This window comes from Capsella rubella, unplaced genomic scaffold (assembly GCF_000375325.1).
Source record: "Capsella rubella cultivar Monte Gargano unplaced genomic scaffold, Caprub1_0 scaffold_6, whole genome shotgun sequence".
NCBI lineage: Eukaryota > Viridiplantae > Streptophyta > Magnoliopsida > Brassicales > Brassicaceae > Capsella > Capsella rubella.
In genome coordinates, this window is record NW_006238918.1 from 4,397,584 (window position 1) to 4,419,735 (window position 22,152).

The 22,152-nt window shown below is 37.8% G+C and overlaps 4 protein-coding genes across 8 annotated transcripts; 1 reads left to right on the forward strand and 3 right to left on the reverse strand.

Moving 5' to 3' along the window:
* Nucleotides 1-1,392: 1,392 nt before the first annotated feature.
* Nucleotides 1,393-6,573, reverse strand: LOC17882681 (elongator complex protein 1). Of its 2 annotated transcripts, XM_006286843.2 has the most exons (5): nt 6,339-6,573; nt 5,761-6,094; nt 2,595-5,637; nt 1,937-2,038; nt 1,393-1,860 (listed from the first exon to the last, which is right to left on the reverse strand). In XM_006286843.2, the coding sequence occupies exons 1-5, from the start codon at nt 6,495-6,497 to the stop codon at nt 1,545-1,547; spliced, it is 3,954 nt and encodes a 1,317-aa protein (XP_006286905.1). In that variant the 5' UTR covers nt 6,498-6,573; the 3' UTR covers nt 1,393-1,544. The 2 variants fall into 2 exon arrangements, with proteins under 2 accessions (XP_006286905.1, XP_023637168.1); XM_023781400.1 differs by lacking the exon at nt 6,339-6,573 and having other exon boundaries at nt 5,765-5,857.
* Nucleotides 6,574-6,756: 183 nt separating this feature from the next.
* On the forward strand, nt 6,757-11,296 carry LOC17881932 (alpha-N-acetylglucosaminidase). Its single transcript, XM_006287027.2, has 19 exons — nt 6,757-7,017; nt 7,104-7,177; nt 7,263-7,474; nt 7,584-7,705; nt 7,876-7,961; nt 8,054-8,148; nt 8,239-8,320; nt 8,472-8,578; nt 8,740-8,770; nt 8,969-9,086; nt 9,263-9,313; nt 9,409-9,518; nt 9,602-9,704; nt 9,810-9,908; nt 10,001-10,111; nt 10,199-10,449; nt 10,521-10,758; nt 10,836-10,914; nt 10,997-11,296. The coding sequence occupies exons 1-19, from the start codon at nt 6,805-6,807 to the stop codon at nt 11,233-11,235; spliced, it is 2,421 nt and encodes an 806-aa protein (XP_006287089.1). The 5' UTR covers nt 6,757-6,804; the 3' UTR covers nt 11,236-11,296.
* LOC17884351 (polyamine oxidase 1) lies at nt 11,178-15,788 on the reverse strand. Of its 2 annotated transcripts, XM_023781401.1 has the most exons (10): nt 15,709-15,788; nt 14,476-14,550; nt 14,123-14,372; nt 13,920-14,042; nt 13,756-13,817; nt 13,524-13,678; nt 12,835-12,978; nt 12,272-12,421; nt 11,619-11,873; nt 11,178-11,533 (listed from the first exon to the last, which is right to left on the reverse strand). In XM_023781401.1, exons 2-10 carry the CDS (start codon nt 14,516-14,518, stop codon nt 11,291-11,293), a joined length of 1,425 nt encoding a protein of 474 aa, XP_023637169.1. In that variant the 5' UTR covers nt 14,519-14,550; nt 15,709-15,788; the 3' UTR covers nt 11,178-11,290. The 2 variants fall into 2 exon arrangements, with proteins under 2 accessions (XP_023637169.1, XP_023637170.1); XM_023781402.1 differs by lacking the exon at nt 12,835-12,978.
* A 676-nt stretch (nt 15,789-16,464) lies between these two features.
* LOC111830208 lies at nt 16,465-22,097 on the reverse strand. 3 transcript variants are annotated; one of them, XM_023781777.1, is made up of 7 exons: nt 21,881-22,097; nt 21,669-21,751; nt 20,979-21,097; nt 20,669-20,780; nt 20,444-20,531; nt 18,514-18,581; nt 16,465-18,427 (listed from the first exon to the last, which is right to left on the reverse strand). In XM_023781777.1, the coding sequence occupies exon 7, from the start codon at nt 17,923-17,925 to the stop codon at nt 16,624-16,626; it is 1,302 nt and encodes a 433-aa protein (XP_023637545.1). In that variant the 5' UTR covers nt 17,926-18,427; nt 18,514-18,581; nt 20,444-20,531; nt 20,669-20,780; nt 20,979-21,097; nt 21,669-21,751; nt 21,881-22,097; the 3' UTR covers nt 16,465-16,623. The 3 variants fall into 3 exon arrangements, with proteins under 3 accessions (XP_023637545.1, XP_023637544.1, XP_023637546.1); XM_023781776.1 differs by having other exon boundaries at nt 16,465-18,581; XM_023781778.1 differs by lacking the exons at nt 20,444-20,531; nt 20,669-20,780; nt 20,979-21,097; nt 21,669-21,751; nt 21,881-22,097 and adding an exon at nt 18,870-19,082 and having other exon boundaries at nt 16,465-18,581.
* Between the last annotated feature and the right edge of the window lie 55 nt (nt 22,098-22,152).

Genomic DNA, 22,152 nt, shown 5'->3' on the forward strand with positions numbered 1-22,152 from the left:
CATGTGTTCCGACGCAAAGAGCATTTTAGAAAACATATTATCAGTGAAGTGCAAGGAATTTAATACATCTGCCTAAAAAAGAGGAAAAAATATGAGCACTAAACTCGTGTTTTTAGGGGTAAACATTGCTTGATTGGCTTGGTGCGGATTCTCATAGACCACTTTAATTAAAATTTTGTCAATATGCCTACTTTAATCAATTTGGCAGTTTCAAGTACTAATCTCACTAGCTTCCGTTAATTATTATATAGTGACCATTAATGTTTTCTTTTTATTTTTATATTTTATTCGGTTGCATAATTTCTCTATCGTCTAAACCGATCCATATGAGTCATATCAATTTATTAACAGCTTCTGATGGATTTTTCTCAATTATAACAACATAACTATTCGGATAGGATATATATAGCTAGGTAGCTAACATGCATATGCATGTACCAAACTAGAGTCCTATATATTCTAAACCAGACAATAATGAGACCATTTCACGGCACAAAGCAAAACAAGAAAGTGAGGTACAATATGTAGTCGAATTTACCGATATGAATTTTATCTGATATTTTGTGTGACTAAAACAATATAATTGTGTTTGAGGATAATTAAATTGTATTATTTCATTAAAAGATGATCTATTCAGTTCTTATAAACCAGAAAATTATGAGAAAAAGCGCACCTAAACTGCTAACACACATCACGTTGTTTGACAAAAACACACACCACGTTTTTATATTTCCATCGTACACTTTCACGCGCGATACGAATTGCTCTGCTTATATGTGTTTACTGTTTAGTCTATATGTTCAACACTCGCGGTTCTGTAAGAAAGACATTTTAGTCCATGCAAAAGACGGACGTAAAGATGTTGTTATATGGTCTGTCTCTATGGATTCATGACCGTTGGACTTCGATATTTTCTTTCCCTTTGCGAATCATGGTGTTAACCAGAGTGAAAAGACTGATATTTTGAGCAAAGATGTGGCGACAAGTACTTAACCAAACAAAAAAAGACATTCATCTATCACTACGTTTTTTTTTTGTTTCTTTTTGACTATTTTAGAATATAATAGATTGCTGTTTCAATTAGTCTAGGCTGGTTGATGCACTGCATCGGTGGCATGAATTCGTTTTTACTATCTTTTGCCTCTTTCTTTCTTTCGCGCATGTGAATAGCTAAACCTTTCACTAGATTTTAAGTGCTTGCATGCTCAGTTTTGATTGGCAATATAACATCACCAATCACACTCATAGTCATAGACAGAGTAATATTAATTATACACGATTCATTTTAGTAAACTAAACCTACCAGTCGGATTTTTATCGTTATTATCACAAATGGAGCATTGGTCAATTTTCCTAACAACCTACATTGTTCAACACATGAATCTTAAGCGATGAACAAAACTGGAGCAGATGCATATTTAATCTCTTCACTGTGTAAAACGGTAACAATAGGAAAGAGCCAAAATGGTAGATGAAGGTTTGATGTTTTAAAAGCACAGGCTTGTTGATATAGCTTATTAAGTCAGAAACCGATCTAGAGAATTTCATGGGCTAATGAAGACCTTAAGCATCCAGCTAAAGGTATCAGACTCTCGTGCTGTGGATCTTGTCTTCTTAGCGTAATGTTCAAAGCAATAAACTTCTTCATCTACAATCTCGCTGGACATTGTATCCTGTGCTAGCTCTACAGCAGATACTTGCGAGACCTGGAAATTCTCTGCACTCTGTTGTAACTTCTGTGCTGACTCCGTTTCACCAAGTGTTACCAGACATATCAACAACGACTTCAGCTCTCGCATTCCTCCATCGGTCATTCGCATACCCTTCAAATGATCAACAAGAGCCATCTCCTCACCCGCACTGCATTTTTACCCCAAGTTTCTTACATTTTTGCTCTTCATTGATACCGATTAATTTCCATAAAAGATGTATTTACCTGCCAGCGCGGATTTTCCCACTCTTCCTCTGGCGCCTCAAGTCTCTTGCCCTGCTAGTAGCCGTGCTTGAGCTGACTGAAGCAGCAGACCCTCTCCTTGTCCTGAAATAATAGCATCAGAAAAAGAAAAAGAAAAACTTTTTAAGTTAAGATCCAAATTACTTTGACTGTTTCCCTATTTAATCCACAAAACAAATACATTCTAGACTTTGATTCCCCAGAAAAATCTTAATTCTCTACCCAGCACCCAAGAATTCAACCTGTCATTAATCTTGTCCTTTCAAATGCTTAATCAACACCCAAAGAAATCCAGAATATGCTCAACCTTCTTTTCAATCATCAGCTTTCAGCTAGCAGGCTCAACAATCATGCATTAAACTCCCACCCTAAAGTTTACCACTTTACCAATACAAAAATATCTGTCTTGGAATCTTCATGCATATAATTAGATGCTAGTTAATCGAGCACACAATCAGAAAACATGTTGAAGTCATCAGAAAACCTTAAATATGAGCTCATGTTCTAAAAACAATCAATACCTAGTTCAGCTCCGTTTTAGTTTTAAATATGTAAGATCAACTGAGAAAAAATCCACATAGATAAAGACTACAAGAATAAGACGAAGACTTAGAGAATAAAGACAAATGAAAGGATATACCCCAAAGTATAGGCGCTCATTCCACTCAGGTTACTACTTGCTTCTGAAGCTGTGTCTTCGTCAAGATCAACTACAGACCGCTCCTCAGATTTGAGCTTTGCTGCAAGCAATAAACGTCTCTGCCGAACAGCTAAATAGCGAGTCAAATATTTTCCTACCTTTTCTATTGATTCTTTGAATTCACTTACTAGACCACTAGCACACTCCAGAGCAGAACTCTTCACCACTGAGCCATCTGCTGTATGCAAAAATGAAACCCTTAACGCCTCTTCCCATTCCCTCGCATTGATAAGCAAACTAATTCCACCACTTATATCTCTGCAATAATCAAGAGCTATTTTTGCTGCTTCTGCTGGTTTCCCAAGAGCGTTGACCTCTTCACAGAGTTCGTATGCCAATTTCAAGATCTCATCTTTACCCAATTTCATCAGTGCCCCCACTCTGAGTACCCCACTCCAATCACCGAATTCACGATATGCCTTTGAAGCCTTTTCCAATTTACAGCAGCATAGGTACATAGTCGCAGCATCTTCAAAACGTTTTTCATCAATGAGATGATCTGCCCAGGCCTCTAGAACAGTTTCTTTCTTTTCGGGATCAGTAATAAGCTGGAGGCCCAGGGGGAAAAGTTGAGGGTTTTTCTTTATTAAGTTCATGCAATCAGGAAAGTAGCCATCCCCTACTGATACAATGTTCCTAAGAGCACTATCAAACCGTTTCAACTTAATGTTAATGTTGAAATGCATCAGGGATTCAGGCATTTTTTCCAGCTCTTGAAGATAAGGTAGAAATTCTTTTGGATCACGTTGGGAATTGAGTGCCACAATAGCTGCAAGGTTCAGATCATAAAGACCTAAGGCAGCTTCAAAGACAGCCTCAGAATCTAATAACCACAGAAGATGTTTCAAGGCTTCTTCTGCAGATGGACAAGACTTTTTCCTTATATCATCAGAAGAATTTAGCAACTCCATTTCACGAACAGATTTTATCCTCATAAGAGATTCTTCAATAGCTGGTGGATCACTTCGTGCAAGAGTGGTCAAAATACAGAGTTCCCTTGATGGACTCTCTGGTATATGTTCTTCAAGGGCCTTCCTAATTGCCTGTAGAACTGATGATACTTTGTTACTGCAACGATCTTTCAATTGAAAAACCTTGTCCCCCTTTTTGGAAAAGGAAAAATTGTTGTACAGTGTTTCTGTAACATCTTCATTCTTCATGGCACAAACAAATTCTGTAACATGGTTCAAATTGTTTACTTGTTCAACAAATTCTGCAGCTGATTGTAGAAATGCCTGCCACCCATATAGATCCACGATAACATTAAAGTCGATTCTGTGACGCCTAACCAAGTTTAATGCATCTCTGAACCGTTGCTGAGCTAACGCATTCGTAATGGAAGAGAGGACCAGCTTTCTGGGATATATGCATTCGAGATTCCCCCGCATAGTTTGTAATACGACAGCAGCTTCATCTCCATTGAGGACTCCTATTACTTTTGCACCTCTTTCCCAAATATTAACATAGCTCATATTTTCCTCATCTCGCCTTCTACCATCAATAACAAAGTATACGTTTCCAAGAGACAGATCGCCCTGCAGTACATCCTTGGTATCGACAATAAAGAGAAAATCCTGTTTGGTCAAAATAATCAGATGGGTAACCACTTCATTGGCCAACTCTGAATAAAATGAGAAACTGCTACAGTTATTACATAGGCTCTTCCCGTTGATATACAGTCTACCCATATCATCAAGCCCGCATATCAAGGGTTTATGTACCCCACCAGCATCAACCTGCGCCACCCTCACCCAAGGACATGTCGATGAAAAACATACACTATCATCACTAATACGAGTTTCCAAAATTCCTGATCGTGATGCATATCCAAGCACTTTCCCACCCTCAAACTCCACGAAGGCTGAATCACGCTTACTAGGATTCCAGGCAAGAGCCATGACCGGTGATTCGAGAAGTGTCTGGAAAATAACGCTAGCCTTAAAGCCAGAGTAAGTCACTTGATCAGGAACATGATCCTCATAACAGACTACTTCAACTTCTTGTAAATACGAACCATGAAGATCTGTCTCATAAGCTGCCGAAGAGAGACATGTGTTGTGGCTAGAACCATAAGCAGAGACACACAGAAGTGAGTGGCCATCCAACCATAGAAGATGTACAAAAGACCCCAGTGCTGTTTTACAGTCTGAAATTTCCACATTGACGACTTTGCCTTCGAGATCTTCCCAAGTATTCGGTGCAGGAAACTCAACAAAAGACAGGTTTCCATCTGATAAGAACACAGCCAGACAATTCTTAGAATTCCTTGAGTAATATGCTATATCTCTGACCGCAGAAGAAAAACTAAGGCTGAACAAATGCATAGGAGGTGGCATCAAGGACAAAGATAATGGTGTCACCAGTATCTTGGAGTTATCTATGACAAAGGCTGTTGAGTCCTCCATGACCGCTGTTAGCCACATAAAGTTGCGAACGGTCACCTGCCCTGACAGAGTCCAACATATTAACTGCAGTGGCTTTGTTGGATCCCACATGAACGTTACCCCAGCTTCCCTTGGATACCTAATCTCCTGTTTCAGGTACCAGTGGTTGTTACTAAAGAACCACACCCTAATGGCATCATATGTTTTGCAACTAACAACCCCTGCAAGAAGATCTGATGCAGAATTCCATTTCAGAGTTTCACATGATACTGTAGCATCCCCTGGTTCACCGATTCTAAACGAGCTCCTCTCAAGTCCATTCCTCTCGAAGAAAGCAATTGATAAACCGCCATCATCAGACTTCCTCTTATAAACAGCTGCGATTTTTGCCCCACTTGGCATCCATTCAAGAATCCCCTGCATGAAATCTTTTGTTTCTGAAGAAGACTGCAAAGCACCAGAATCACTGTCCCATATCTTAATCTTCTTAGACATAGAACCGGATTCTAAAACCTCACCCATAGTCGCAAAATATTTTCCATCACCTCTCCAGGAAATGGAAATACCCGCACAATTTACAGACAAATCATCTGCTTCACCTAAAACAGTATAAAATACACATGGTTAGCAAATGAACAGAAGGTGCTCAAGATAATTTCCAACTAAAACCATAGTTTTGACCCTTATACAGACAAATTGACAAGAAGGTAAGGTGTCCTTACGTACGTAACCACCTTCAGGAACCTCTCCAAGTGCCCTCTCGTACATCAAAACCCAATCATAAGTCATTACAAGCAACTGCCCAAGACCAGTAATCAATCCAAGTAGATCTCCAGTCGGACTAGGAGAGATACACTTGACACCTCCTTCAATATTTCCGACTAGCTCAGTCACATCGCTCTCCACATTATGCACCAGCAGAAGCCCATGAGAAGTCCCAATTAATAGAGACTCCTTCTCAGCGAGATAATCGAAGGCCGTGATGAAATCCCCGGGCTCCGTATCGAGACTGCAAACCTCCACAGACAAAGCGTTTTTTGCCCCAGCTCTTCCATTCTGCCACATTATGACTAAAGAAATCAATTCAAGAGAAAGAAACACCATAACATAGGAGAAAGACTTTCAATTTAAACAGACCCTACTCCCTAAGTTCACTTGCTAGTTCATCCACAAGAAACTTGAATCAACGGGAACTTAAAAAAAAAAAAACAATCTTTGGCCCAATTTCCCAACTTTTTTTTCTCAGTCAGCTTCCTTCGCAACAAAAACAGGATGAACCAAAGAGGAAACGAAGGCTTACTTGAAAGGAAGAGAGTTGAAGGGTGTAAACGAAATTAGCAGAAGATGCGAAAAATAAGCGACTTTGGTCGATGTCATAGGCTGCGAACCGTACAACTTCTTCAGATGACTGCAACTGGATGTTCTGCGAAACCTCCGAGAAAAGCTTCAAATTTTTCATTTCGCTATAAACTTAAACGAACTTGGGAGCTACAGATCCAGGAAGCAGATTTAAAACCCCAGAAAGAAAGAAGCACTCATATATTAGGGTTTAACTCAACAAGATAAAAAAAAAAAAAAAAAAAAAACACAGGCTACTTTTTGCAATAAAATTGGAAAGTGAAAACAGACTCGGTTAGTTTGGTTTACTGCGGTTTATTGAGTATTTGAAAAAAAAACTGATAACAATATGAAATTAAATATTATCCGGCTATTTTTACTTGATCATTTGCTTCCTGGGTAGTGGACGAAGACTGAAGAGTATCAGCATGCGTTCCATCAAATTGGTTTTGTTGGTTTTGTGGATTTTTTCTCTTCACTCTCAATCTTTCTCAAAGCAACATCCTACTATCGAGAATCTGCTTGACCGTTTGGATTCTCTACGACCAACTCGGTCTGTACAAGAATCAGCAGCAAAGGGTTTATTGCAGAGACTGCTTCCTGCCCATTTTCACAGTTTTGATTTCAGAATTATCTCAAAGGTTCCTCCTTTTTTCCTTTAATCCTGTTATGCTAGTGGTGTGTTATTTTGCTGTAGTGATTGTTTTTTCTTTTTTGGTATCAATAGAATGTTTGTGATGGCAGTAGCTGCTTTCTAATTGAAAACTATGACGGCACGAGACGATTTGGACCTGAAATTGTGTAAGTATATTTCTTGATGAGGGATCAAATTTTACTTGAGGTTCTTCTCTTCCAATTTTGTTCATTTTCTAACTTGTATTTTCAGGATTAAAGGCACAACTGGAGTTGAGATTGCTTCTGGGCTGCATTGGTATTTGAAGTATAAATGTAATGCTCATGTTTCTTGGGACAAGACTGGTGGCATTCAGATTGCCTCTGTTCCACAACCTGGGCATCTACCTCGTCTAGATTCTAAACGCATCTTGATTAGGCGTCCTGTCCCTTGGAACTATTACCAAAATGTTGTTACATCTAGCTGTAAGACATATATATATGCTTCGTGATATCAAAATTCCTCACGTGTCAATGGTTTTGTAGTGAATCACTCACACCACATAGCTGCTCCTGCTTTCTTGTTTACTTGTAGATTCATATGTTTGGTGGGGATGGGAGAGATGGCAGAGAGAGATTGACTGGATGGCATTGCAAGGAATTAACTTGCCTCTAGCATTCACTGGGCAAGAAGCTATTTGGCAAAAAGTTTTCAAGGTAAAAAAAAAATGGTTTCTAATTCTTGTCAGATTGCACGAGAATGAAAAATTCGAAAGTCTGTGATAGTAACTGTTGTCTGAGACATGATTGGCTTTTCCAGTCTTTTAAATTGGTTATAACTGGGTAAGTTTATATATACTAACCAAGTTCTATATTAACTTTGTTAGAGGTTCAATATCAGCAGAGAAGATCTTGATGATTATTTTGGTGGACCAGCGTTTCTTGCTTGGGCTCGCATGGGAAATCTTCACGCGTATATAACATGATCTCTTTTATTTTCAGGCTCCTATCTTCAGTGCTCCTTCTGAGCTAGATTTATCTCTCACTACATCATCTGCTTTACAGGTGGGGTGGTCCATTATCAAAAAACTGGCTACGCGACCAGTTGCTTTTGCAGAAGCAGATACTTTCTCAGATGCTGAAGCTTGGCATGACTCCAGGTACAAGGAACAACCACTTTCTTCTCTTTTCATATACTCAATAGATTTTTCTCAGAGCATCTTATTTTCTTTTGTTTCCTCTTTTCCTAGTGCTTCCATCATTCTCAGGCAATGTTCCATCAGCTTTGAGAAAGATATATCCCGGGGCAAATATAACACGACTTGATAACTGGTATGTTTTCCTTCCATAATCATTCCCCTAAACTTTTTAATCCTATTGTTACTTTTTTTGAGCTGGGTGATGAGAAATACATATATGCAAGTTTTCTACTATTTTGGCTTCGCATAAATAACTTTACCACTTGTGTTCTGTTTCTCCTCAGGAACACGGTGGATGGTGATTCTCGCTGGTGTTGCACTTACCTTCTGAATCCTTCTGACCCTCTCTTTATTGACATTGGAGAGGCTTTTATTAAACAACAAATTGAAGGTACCCTGAAGCTATTTCTGTTTCTATAATCTTGGCAAAATATGTAATCCTTTGAAAGCTGGTTATAAAATTAGACACATACTTATCCATCTTATCAAAGTTTTTTTAATATAGTAGTTATACGTATATATGCCTTATATCTTACACTGTTACTGTCTCAGAATATGGAGAGGTTACAAACATCTATAACTGGTAATTTTCTTCAATTTGCACACTTGAGGTATATTATTTCTTGCACCTCTTTCTAGTTTTTTCGGACTCAGGTAATTTTTGGTGAAAAAGTTCTTCCGCGGAAATGAATGATCCACGAAAAAGCTAACTCTCTTTGTACGGAGTAATGATGATATTGTTCTTAATTAGCTTAGCTATTGACTACTTGTGCTAATGCAGCGATACTTTCAATGAAAATACTCCTCCAACAAGTGAACCTGGTTATATATCTTCACTAGGAGCTGCAGTGTACAAAGCTATGTCAAAAGGAAACAAGAATGCTGTATGGTTAATGCAAGTATGCCCTTTTCCAACATTATTCTCGGTGGTGTTCATACTTTTGGATGCTTTCCAGAAGTTTGTTAACCCACAGTTTTTACCGTATTAATATTGGAGTTGCAGCAATCTAGAATGACAGGGTAGGAAAGTCTCCATTTCTGATTACTTGCTTACTTGAATCCCACCTATGTGCAGGGTTGGCTTTTTAGTTCGGACTCAACATTCTGGAAGCCACCCCAGATGAAAGTAAACATCCAATTGTGACTGCTGATGAATCTAATGTATTATATTAAAAAATGACTTTTCTTATTCATCACCATAGCCTCTCTTGCTATCTGCAGGCGCTCTTACATTCGGTTCCCTTTGGCAAAATGATAGTTCTTGATCTATATGCTGAGGTCAAACCAATATGGAACACTTCCATCCAATTTTACAGAACTCCTTATATCTGGTATATCATTGTATGGGGGTTCCTTCTTAGTCTGTGGACAGTTGTATTTTTACGTATTTTTACTGAAACTGGATGAATTCTAGGTGCATGCTTCACAATTTTGGAGGCAACATTGAAATGTATGGTGTTCTTGATTCAATTTCTTCGGGACCGGTTGATGCTCGTGTCAGCAAAAACTCAACCATGGTTAACTTTCACAATATGTTTTCACATTTTTAATCTTATAAATACACTTTGGTGAGGCTATTTTCTCTGCTTGGAAACTTAATCTTCTTTTTGTGTGTCACCTAGGTTGGTGTAGGAATGTGCATGGAAGGAATAGAGCAGAACCCGGTTGTTTACGAGCTAACTTCTGAAATGGCATTTCGAGATGAGAAAGTTAATGTACAGGTAATGCCTACACAGTATACACTCTTCAAGCGACACTTGAAGTGTTTGCACAATCCGTTTCATACATACTATATTTAATATTCTTTTTATAGAAATGGTTGAAGAGCTATGCACGCAGAAGATACATGAAAGAAAATCATCAAATTGAGGCCGCTTGGGAGATTCTCTACCACACTATCTACAATTGCACGGATGGAATTGCAGTACGTTTTGTTTCAGTCTCTACCGCATTATCTTAGGATCTGCTCCATAATTCATAGGAAACTTGCTTTTAATATTCTCTGTTTTAGGATCACAACACAGATTTCATAGTCAAGCTTCCGGACTGGGATCCATCTTGTTCTGTACAAGATGAATCAAAAGAAACAGAGTCATATATGACCTCCACTGCTCCATATGAAACAAAAAGAAGATTCTTGTTTCAAGATAATATCTCTGGTTTTCCCAAGGCCCATTTATGGTATTCTACAAAAGAGGTGATCAAAGCTCTCAAACTTTTCCTGGAAGCTGGGGATGATCTGTCAAGGAGCTTAACATATAGGTAGATGCTAGTGTAAGTAAAGTATCTACTATTTCGCATGAGAAACATATTCCTAAGGGTTTTGCTTGCAGGTATGATATGGTCGATTTGACGCGTCAAGTTTTATCGAAGCTAGCAAACCAGGTGTACATCGAAGCAGTGACCGCTTTTGTAAAGAAAGATATTGGAAGGTTAAGACGATTGAGTGAGAAGTTTCTTGAGATTATGAAGGACATGGACGTTTTGCTTGCTTCAGATAATAATTTCCTTCTGGGAACATGGCTTGAAAGTGCTAAGAAGCTGGCCAGAAACGATGATGAAAGGAAACAGGTGTAACATCAATTTTGTTGTTCATGCAGGTAGAAGAAGTAAATTACTTGCTTATACCTGAGTTTTCTTGTGGACAGTATGAGTGGAACGCGAGAACGCAAGTGACGATGTGGTATGACTCCAAAGATGTGAACCAGAGCAAGCTTCATGATTATGGTACGAATTTATACTTACAAAGATTTTCAGTAGATAGTGCTTTGTAAAAACCATTCTAATTTGTGATCATGCTCATCATCAGGAAACAAGTTCTGGAGTGGTTTACTTGAAGACTACTACCTACCCCGAGCGACGTTGTATTTCAGTGAAATGATTAAAAGCTTACGAGATAAGAAGAAATTTAAGATAGAAAAATGGCGAAGAGAATGGATAATGAAGTCACACAAATGGCAACAAAGTTCATCAGAGATATATGGGGTCAAAGCAAAAGGAGATGCCTTAGCTATTTCAAGGCATCTATTGTGTAAATACTTCCCATGAGTTTTCTCAAGAGTAGCTTAAAAGAATGAAATAAAATGAATAAGGGGCAGGGTTTCTAACTTCTGCCTGAGATAAAATTGACATTTGTGTAGATTTGAGAGTTAGGAGTCTGAGTCTGTTGTTGTGTTAGCGTAAGAGACTCGGTGAAGGCGAGTAAAGGTTGTAACAACAAACTCTGCTTCATCTCTTCCAACAAAGATTTACTTGTCTCCATTCCTGCAAGGTATCCTCCATGTACATACCCACTGAACTTTTCACTTGTGTGTTCTCCTGTGAAGAATATCCGTCCAACTGGGGCCTGAAAACCCCAAAACTCGTCTTACATACATGAAAGACGTGTGTGTGTGTGTGTGGCTCAATAAAAACAAAAGGTGTGTTGTTACCTTGATATTTTGTAGGAGCTTGTTATCAGATATCATAGGGTAGTTACTGTAGCTACCGCGTTGAAACCGGTTGTTCCACCACCTGGGGACAAGAATGTCGGTTGCGTAAGGAATGTTGGACCCAAACATGTCCCTGAGAACAGTCATTGCCTCTTTGAGCGTCTCTTGGTCTGATTGAGCTTCCACGCGCTTTGACTGTTCGTTAGTCAACGTCACCACCAGAATATTAGAACCCGGGTACGCATTTTCCATGTGCTGATCATAAACAAAGCAGTAATTAGATTAAGATATATAAATAAGCAAGCTAGCTGGAGAGGAGAGGAGAAAGCAAGTAAGTTGTATATAGTAATAATAAAAGCTAAATGTTATATGCAACTATATATGCAGCATACACAATATAATATGGTGTTGTGTGGATGATTCTTCTAGTCTTGAGACCTCATGGACCAAGCCGCTAGGATTAGACACACTCAAGATAATTAAAAGCAAAGATTTGGTTAAATCAAAGGGACCCCAGGTGTTTTTAATTTGAAGATTAGAGAGTGCATGTGCCACGTTTCGCCCTTAAGTGCAACGAACAAAAAAGATGCATCGAGATTAACAAACAACTATTTCATACTAGTAGTCAAAATTATTGAGGAAAGGAAATAAACCTGCCAAAAGGTGAAGTAGCCGCGTTGTTCGTGCGCATAGATGAAAAACTCTTGACCAGGACCACATGGCCAGAAACAGTGAGGGAACTTGAGGAAGATCTTGGTGTACACCATCACGTCACATTTTTGTATAGCTTCTGTTTTCCATCTCTGACAAAAGAAAGAATCATTTTGGATAGTAAGAATATCACAAGCAACTTTGAACTGCGGATTTGCTACTCTTGAATTCTGTGGGTCAGGTCAACCATGCATAAGTGAACCCACTGTATTTAATCTGGTGCATGGTTTTGATTAAAAATATACTTACACTATAGTCTATAGAACAAAGAGAAACAATCCTGGTTCTCATTTAATTTGAGTGACACCAAAAGTTTTGACTTTCGATACCTATTGGCTAATGAAAGTTTAATATTATCCTAGATTCATGCACATTGAATGATTAAAAAATCTCCACCTTGTATCTTTGTTTAAAAAAGCATATAGAAAGATAAAGACGAATGAGTAGTTAATCATAAATTATGACAATAATTAAGAGAAGAATCAAGGAGGAAGATAAAACTAACGGGTAAAGAGGGCTGGAAAGAGACAAGATTGGATTGGAGAACACCTATACTGGCAGACACGATCACATAATTAGCTTCATACACGGAACCATCCTCAGTCTTCACCACTACCCCATTCCTAGACTGCTGCACCTCCCTAACCACCTGCATGCATCCCATTAATTGATCCCACAGCTTCAATCACACACTAATATAGACTAGTACTAGTAATATATATTCACACAGCTTTCAACGTTTAATCAAAGCCAGCTGGTCTACGAGTGTGAGAGGGGCAATAAATAAAACACGTTCACTCATGCACAGACCCCACAATAATGCTATTGCTCTTCCTACAAATACAAATATCGACTCTCAAGACCATCAAATTTATACTACTAGTATACAAAAGAGAAATATATATAGATATATAAAGCTACAATGACCTGGGGGTGTAATCAATTCCACTAGAAACCAAAGGCTGAGAGAACCTTAGCAGGAAAAGAAGAAAGAGATAATGCAAATCAAATCAACCGAATAGAGTAACAATAACTAAAAAAAAAAGCAAAAGTAGCTTTCCTACTTAAAACGTTCAAAATATATACTCTTTCAACTCAAACCTGATGACTAAAATATATTATCAGCAATCTAGATAAGCAATGATTTTGACAGTAACCTTAATCAAGAAGAAGAAGAAGAAGAAGAATTTGAACCTGGTTGAGTTTGAGGCGGTTGTCCAAGATGTTTCCATGCGAGGTAAAGAGAAAGTCCTCGGCCATCTTATAAAGTAAACATTCGTAGCCTCTTTCATCAGCAACCAAGAACTCTCTTTCACCAAAGTCGACATATGTTGATATTGGCTCAACCTCTGCAAACACACAAATAAATCAATCAAGCCGCAATAATACTTAGTTAACTTATACGTACGGTATAATCTAGTCTCACCAGCCATCTCGAAATCATGCAGGATAAAGTCAATGGCGAGTTCTATTGGTGTCTTCGGTGACCTAAACAACAAATCATTAGAATCGACACACAAACTCTATTTTATAGTAAAAACAGAGGATAAAAAAAAAAAAAAAAAAAAACAGAGAGGATCAAAGACGCACGAAGGAGCTTCTTCTTCAGCTACTTGACCGGCGGCACATTCAAGACTCTTAAGCTTAGAAATCGCCGAGTCAACAGCTTTCTTATACGAATCAGCAGCGATTCCAATAGGAAAGATTTGACCACTGCAACGTGAATACGATTTAAAAAAAGAAGAAACATAAAAATAAATATATAATTCTTGAGGAGGGATGAAATGGGAGACCTTCGATCGTAGATGTTGAAACGAGCATTGGTGTAATCGGAAAAGCAAGTACGGAGGTTAAAACGGGAGGCGAGCTCCCAAACAGGATTGGACTCTTTACCACCGACACCCGCTATCCAACCGGCGCCAAGCTCTACCGGCACGTCACCGAACTCTTCCTTTCGTATTCGTCCACCGATCCGCTCCGTTGCCTCTAGTATCAATACGTCTTCCACTCCCTTCTCCACCAGCACCTGAGCCGCCGATATCCCTGTTTTTTTTATCAAATAATAATAATAAATAAATATCGTTAGTTATCATCAAGCCACGTACGAAGATAGTTACAACACAAGTATTGGATGGTATACACGAACCGGAGATTCCGGCGCCGATGATGATGACGGAAGCGGTCGACATCTATACTCTCTATACAAATGCTTGGTTGTTTGCTGGGCGAGAGAGGAGAGGTTTGTTACGATTTCGTTTCGTTTTGGTTTATTTATATAGAGAGAGAGAGCTGTGAGAATACTTCTACTTCTACTACTATGGAACGCGTGTCTTAAACGCGCTTACGTACACGGGTTTTATATATCTCTATCTGTATTAAATCATGTGGCATCATCAAAAAAGGGCTTTTGTTTTCTTCCCCAAATGTCATCTTTTATCAAGGCCAGGCCTGAATATTCTTATGCCCTAACCCAATAAACTACTTATTGTGGCTCATTAACTAGTGAACCTTACTTGCTTAGGCCCAAATGCCAGTTATTATATGTACCGGTTTTATTTTGTGATTCCAATCCATGTTGCACTTTCTATAATTAAGGATTTGTACCGTTCCACGTCTTTTTTGCTCTTGGTTTGCAATATGGAACTACTCGAACAGACAAATTTTCAATCCATGACTAAAGATTTCTATTCATTTTTCCCTGTCTCAAAAAAAAATATATACAAATGGAAGAGGTCAAGAGGACGAACGTGTATGCTTCCTAAAATTAAGGGTGAGGCGCAGCCGCTGGTCAGCTCAGGCATCAGAGCATCGTTATGGGTATAATTGTGAAGATGTATCTTAGAGTAATATATGAATATTAATAATGTTAAAGAATAAGTTAAGAATCTTTGATTTAGAGGTGATTATAGGTTAAACTTCTAGGATCTTAAAATTTTAATAATATAATAATGTTAATATAATTTTAAAATTTTAAATTTAAATTACTCTAACTGTTTTCAATACACAGCATGTTCAGAAATAGAATTGTGAATAAGTTACTCTAACTGTTTTCAATACACAGCATATAGAGAAAAAATTACGAAGCTATGACTAAGAATCATACTAATCAGATGAACCACAAGTCTCAATTTATTAGAACGTCCGATTACAGTCCTCTTAAACATGTCTCACAAGTGCAAACGTGTAATACAGGTTCTCTCAACTTAAAAATAAATGCAACTTACATTATCCTTCTATCAAAACACAGTTTCCATATAACTTTGAATTATAGTTCAATCGGTAACAAATTAACTTCGATATAATTCCAATGGAAGTGTGAGCAATGTGTTACAGCAAAGAAGATCCAAAATTTTCACTGAGCAGAGGAAAAAAAGATTACCTTCTATCCAGAGGCCCATAGCCACCACGGTTACCACCACGGCGCCTATCTCTATACGGTGGCGGAGGACTCAAACTAGGACGTCTCTTGTAATCCCTACGAGGCGGTGGGAGAGGCGAACGGTCACGGTCACGGCGTTCAAGGTCTCTGTTGTCACGCCGCTCACGTGAATCTCTCTCACGGCGTTGCGGAGGCTGTTCATGTTCCTGTTCTTGCTCCGGCTGTGGTAGAGAAGAAGAAGGCGGTGGAGGAGGTGGTGAAGGAGAGATCGATTTTGTCATTGGGGATTTTGTTTTTTTCTTTCAGAACATATTAATATTTTCTTTTCCAAAAAAAATCAAAACCCTATCACAATTAAACACCTGGCATTAAGACTCCTCCCTCAAAGAGTCTTAAGAGCAACTCCACTCATCATCCATCTTAAGGGTACTTAACATTAAATGCTTCATTAAACTTTAATAAAACTAATTAAAAAAAATCAATTAGAAATGGTAAAGAAAAAAGCCTTCCACTCATGATCCAATTCATGGGTACTTAAGCATTATTATAATATAATTTTTTAAAATTTAAACTAAATTAATAAATAATGCAAATTAACAATTAAAAATTAAATTTACATAAATTACATTAAAAAGAAAGATGAAAATTTTACAAAATTCAGAAATTAGAATCATATTATACAAAATTGGAAAATATAAATTATATATATTACATTTGAAAGAAAATTTGACATTATTCATAATTGGAAACAAATGATACTAAATTGGAAAAATTAAAATTACATATATTACATTAGAAATAAAGAAACATATTTTACATAATCCATAATTGGAAACATATTATACAAACATTTAAAAAGACGTACATAAATTGCAAAAGAGTAAATGGGAATTGAGAAAAGAAACGAACATGGTTTTATTGTTGGGATGAGCCGAATTTTTGCCAAAGATGCTCAACCAAATCTTTTTTTAGACGTTCATGCATTTTCGTATCACGAACGTCATTTCGAATGCCCATCATATTAGTGAGATTCGATGGCATATCTGTAGAATACGATAAGTCCACATGTGAAGTACCGCTTCCTTCTTCTTGATAGAACTCCGAGGGATTGTAAAAACCGTATTCATGTCGTTCGTCTTCCACAATCATGTTGTGCAATATGATACATGCTCTCATTATTTTTCCGATTTTTTTCTTATCCCAAAAAAGGGCGGGATTCTTGACTATTGCAAAACGAGCTTGCAAGACTCCAAATGCACGCTCTACATCTTTTCGACATGATTCTTGACGTTCAGCAAAGAGTTGGTTTTTCTGACCTTGTGGAAGTGTAATTGATTGGATGAAAGCAGCCCATTTGGGATAGATACCGTCGGTGAGGTAATACGCCATTTTGTATTGTCGTCCATTGACAACATAGGTAACTCTTGGAGCTCGACCTTCAACTATATCATTAAACACTGGTGAGCGGTCCAAAACATTTATATCATTTAATGTACCTGGTGGTCCGAAAAATGCGTGCCAAATCCATAAATCTTGAGATGCCACTGCCTCTAGTACGATTGTCGGTTTTCCAGATCCACGTGAATATTGTCCTTTCCATGCTGTTGGACAATTTTTCCACTCCCAATGCATACAGTCTATGCTCCCTACCATTCCGGGAAATCCGCGATGTTCTCCAATATTCAATAATCGTTGGAGGTCTTCTGCCGTAGGCCTTCGGAGGTACTCATCTCCAAAAAAAGTTATTACTCCGTCTACAAAAGCTTCAAGGCATTTGTGCGCAGTGGTTTCAGCAAGACGTAAATACTCATCCACAGCATCTGCCGCACATCCGTATGCCATCATCCGAATCGCTGCCGTACATTTTTGAAGCGCGGAAAGACCGAGTCTTCCAGTTGCATCTCGTCTTTGGACGAAGTACGGGACTCCATTCTCCATAATATTAACAATACGCATGAATAACGGTTTATTCATTCTAAACCGTCGGCGGAACATAGCGTTAGTGTAAGTTGGAGATTCACTAAAGTAATCATTCCATAACTGAATGTGGCCTCCTTCCCGATCTCTATCAACGTAATTTCTTCTGAATATTGGAGATGGTACATCTTCTGTATGAATGTAATGGTGTTGAATCTCCTCAACAATGTTGTCAACTTCCTCCTCTATCATTTCATCAACCTCTTCCTCCATCTCTTCATCATAGCTCGAATTTGACATCTTGTTTTGGTGTAAGGCGGTTTGAGATGTTTTTTTAAAACTTTTTTGAGACTTAGGTAATGATTTTGGGTTTTGCTTTTGGGTTTACTACAATTGGGTGTTTTGACTTGTATTTGTTAAAAACTGAGGAAAAGAAAGATTATAATCAAATAGACATGCGAATGTGAAAAACTGAAATAAACTGAAATAAAGGCTGAGAATGTTATTTTACAAAGACACTCGATTTGTGGGATTTAAACTGAAATAAAGGCTGAGAATGAGAGGACTGAGTAGAAGATGGGAAATATATAGAACAGACCTACTAGTTGACAAAAAAAAAACAAAGCACTTCACGGGTTTATTGTAACCACTACACGGGTTACATCCAGTGACTTAGATGACACCAAAATAAGTTCACAAGACTAGCAAGCACAACACACGACACAAAAAAGCTTCACAAGACATTTAACTGTTACAGACGAGACCAAAGCTCTTCAGAAGACACCAACCCACCTTCACTTCACTTTACATGTGAATGACAAAAAAACAATTCAGAAGACAACAAAGTAGCTTCACTCTTCACACCAAAACAGCTTCACTTCACTTTACCTGTCCATGACAACCCACCGTTTCAGATTACAACTTCACAGGTTGTCCATGACACTCCAAGACAAAACCTGAAACACAGCAAACCAAAACACAGATTAATGACAAAAACAGCGACTACTTCAGAAGAGAATATATGCAACACATTATTAGCACAATAACAGAACATTATTAGCACATTTTTGACAAAAAACAGCAACTATGAAAGAAGAGAATATATGCAACACATTATTAGCACAAAAACAGAACATTATTAGCACAATAACAGAACATTATTAGCACATTATTGAGAAAACCAACACATTATTAGCAGATTAATGACAAGAAGTAAGTTGGCTTATCAAAGAGGAGAATATAACCTAAGTGTCACTGAACATTTGGTCTTGTAGCTTATCTCTAAGTATAACTTGAGCTGGTGTTAGGTCAGTCTTGTTAAGAAGACATTGAAGCACTTTCATCTTGCCTTGCCTTTCTTTAGCAGCTTGTTCCTTATCCTTCATGGCTATGATTCTATCAAGCTTAACCTTTCCACTATCCTCAACATCATTACTTATTGCAGGTGTCTTCCCTTTCTTCTTGGAAGCTTTAACACCAGGAGGCCTCACCTCAACTCCATCATTTGTTGAACTAGACGAGTAAGCTCCCTCTGCATCAAGCTTGCTCCTCTTAGAGCTACAGTCAGCCATGTTCCATTTCTGATCATGTTTGAGCTCCCTCCAGCAATGGCCAAGATTAAATGCCTTCTTCATGTCATTCTTGTAAAGCACATGTGCCAATGACAAGACATCATCTTCAGATTCTCCACTCTTCTTTCTTGCAGAAGCTTGTGTGTAACAGCCAACCCACTTGTTAACATCTTTGTTAATCTTACCCCACCTAGCCTTACATTGCACAGGCCCTCTAGTGGATACTCCCTCACTTGCTTGGAAATAGGCTGCAATGCGCTTCCAGAAGCAATCAACCCTTTGCTCATTACCCACAACAGGGTCCTTGCTGGTATTTAACCAGGCACTTATCAGCTTCACATCTTCCTGGTTAGTCCACCTCATCCTACTTCCTTTACCTCCCTCAGCTTCATTCTCATCACCACTAAGTTGAATAGACTCTTCAGGGACAGATGGACAGCTAAAATGGAGAGGCTGAGAAGAGAAAGGGGAGCTAAAATGGTTAGGCTGAGAAGAGAAAGGGGAGCTAAAATGGTTAGGCTGAGAAGAGAAAGGCGTTTGTGTAGAATTTGGAAGAAGAGGATTAGAATCAGAAGTGTTAGAATCCTGTTGAGAACTCAACAAGTCCATAAAATTAGGTTGAGCAAAATTGAAAGGGTTTCTGGAAGTCATTAGTTGTGTTTTAAGAGAAAGATAAACTGAGAAGAGTTAATATTAAGGAAATGTTAAAAACTGAGAAGAGTTAATATCAGTGTTTTACTTTGGTTTATAAAGATCAAAATCTTTGTTTATACATAGAAAGATACACGATTAGACAACACAAAATCTTCAAAGCTTAATAAACGTTTTGATGACTATAACAGAAAATATAAACACTTTAAAGTACAGTTTCAGAGAGTACACACTACAAACAAGATCTATACACTTTTCAAGCACACTTTTCTTAAAGTCAACACTATTTTCAAAAGCAATCATATAGAGAGAATAAATTTTATTTTTTACTAACAATCACAATCCAGCCAAACAATAACAATCACAATCACATACTTAAGAAAATCACTTTTCCAACCAAAGAATCACAATCCAACCCACTACAGTATCCTAACCTAACATTTCAATTAAATTTTAAACTAGCAGCCAACTACATTAGCCTAACCAAACACTTCATTTAAATTTATAAGCAGCAGCCAATTTTTTAATTGATCAATCAAAATAAGTGTAGTTATTAATAAAAAACATTTGTAGTTATGTACAAATGAAACACTTACCGTATATGCAAGATTCTTTATTTGCATCCTGAAGGCTCCTTCATCAGAAAGATCAACATCTTCTGGCAATGCGATGCAGTCCCACCACCTACCGAAAATAAGTCATGAGTTACAGTATGTTATTTATATCAATTTTATCCTATGTAGAAACATAGAGAAAGAAAGAAAAGTGATTCATGCTCTTCCATTATATACAAGACAATATAATTCCACATCAATTTATACCTTCTTTTGCAAACCAATAGAAACTGGTTTCCATGCTCTTCCCTCTGTTTTGCTTTTTTGTTCACGTGTTCGGCTTTCAATTTTCTGTACCTTAGAATGTAAAGGCAATCGCCTAGCCATAATACATTATCCACAACTGGTTAGTTCTTGTATCTATCTTGTGAGGAAAGGGTATATACTAGAGATAATAAAAGATTGGAACTTGCATAAGCATCACAAATCTAACTGTAAACTAATATATATTATAAGCTCCTTGTCAGTTTATCTAAGATAATCAAAAAGTAGACATAACAACAGATAGAAGATATACCTTCCGGAAGAGTAAGATGGCTTCAACTGCTTCCACCACATTGTTCATCATTCCCGTTGTACTTCACAGACTCATTGCCATTTTCCTAAACCCACGACTCCACCCCTAGTTACATGCACCTGCAAAACCAATTGCATGAAGAGAGTACAATGAAATTAGTGACCGGTTAGACTACCAAAAAGTTTGATTTTTAATTGCCATATTAAAAGACTGTTAACCAGCTCAAACTATTAACAAGAGAATAAAGGAAAATCTCAAACAATATTGGATTCGTATACAATTGAAATCAAACCATTGTAGTCACAATAAACTAATGACTACTCACATACTTGAGCTTGTTTCTTTAAGGTTAGTTTGACTAGTTAAGTCCAATTTCTGAGCTTAAACGGGATGACCAACCATATGATACTAAATATAGAAAATGTAAAACCAAACATTGCAGATCTAAACCAAGTCAGAAAAATCTCACTCGATTTACACCTTAAACCACCAAATCCGACATGAGTTAAACCCATAGTACAATACTTTAACCAAAAAATCAAGAGCATACATCTACATCCCAATACTAATTGAATGTTGACCCTATGACCGATTGAATACATTCACAATATGACTACAAACCCTAAGATTTCATAACCTGAGGTGATGTATTAAAAGGATATGCAAATCATTGGAGATGAAAAGACTAACCCAGGCACGAAGTCAATCTAGCAGAAGCCACCGCACTATACAATGGAAGCAACGATTGAAGTAATCCCAGCTGAGCAATCGGCCTATCAAATTTTCAGAAAAAAAAAACAAACCCTTTAACAAAATACATGAATCGGGAGCTCACGAATAAGAATACACTACTCAAATGTTAGGAAGACCAAAAAAATCAATCAATTATTCACTTAAGTTACCTCGAAAGTCCAGGCGAAGGAGGGATCGCCGAGAAACGATGAAGCCGATTTGGGTCGAAGAGAGGGCTTTTACATGGTTTGATTTCACCTCGATCCCAATTCATCTCTATCTCACACACGAAGAAATCTCATGAATTACTAAGAAAAATCAAACGATGAAGGATTTGGCCGGAGTTGGTACGAATCGTCTTTGGTTTCGCCGGAGAGCTCGAGAGGTCGAAGAAAGTTTTTGTCGGGAAGAAGAAATAATTGGGAAAAAAATAACATTTTTT

What these genes read in the sequence shown, in the direction of transcription:
- LOC17882681 (XM_006286843.2), bottom strand. Translation starts at nt 6,497, where the DNA reads ATGAAAAATTTGAAGCTTTTCTCGGAGGTTTCGCAGAACATCCAGTTG. An exon ending in TTCAACTCTCTTCCTTTCAA is followed by an intron (nt 6,095 to 6,338) that starts GTAAGCCTTCGT and finishes ATAATGTGGCAG; the next exon opens with AATGGAAGAGCTGGGGCAAA. An exon ending in TCCTGAAGGTGGTTACGTAC is followed by an intron (nt 5,638 to 5,760) that starts GTAAGGACACCT and finishes ATACTGTTTTAG; the next exon opens with GTGAAGCAGATGATTTGTCT.
- LOC17881932 (XM_006287027.2), top strand. Translation starts at nt 6,805, where the DNA reads ATGCGTTCCATCAAATTGGTTTTGTTGGTTTTGTGGATTTTTTCTCTT. An exon ending in CGATTTGGACCTGAAATTGT is followed by an intron (nt 7,178 to 7,262) that starts GTAAGTATATTT and finishes TTGTATTTTCAG; the next exon opens with GATTAAAGGCACAACTGGAG. An exon ending in AAATGTTGTTACATCTAGCT is followed by an intron (nt 7,475 to 7,583) that starts GTAAGACATATA and finishes GTTTACTTGTAG; the next exon opens with ATTCATATGTTTGGTGGGGA.
- LOC17884351 (XM_023781401.1), bottom strand. Translation starts at nt 14,518, where the DNA reads ATGTCGACCGCTTCCGTCATCATCATCGGCGCCGGAATCTCCG. An exon ending in CTTTCCAGCCCTCTTTACCC is followed by an intron (nt 12,422 to 12,834) that starts GTTAGTTTTATC and finishes TTCTTTTGTCAG; the next exon opens with AGATGGAAAACAGAAGCTAT. An exon ending in GCTACTTCACCTTTTGGCAG is followed by an intron (nt 11,874 to 12,271) that starts GTTTATTTCCTT and finishes GTTTATGATCAG; the next exon opens with CACATGGAAAATGCGTACCC.
- LOC111830208 (XM_023781777.1), bottom strand. Translation starts at nt 17,925, where the DNA reads ATGTCAAATTCGAGCTATGATGAAGAGATGGAGGAAGAGGTTGATGAA.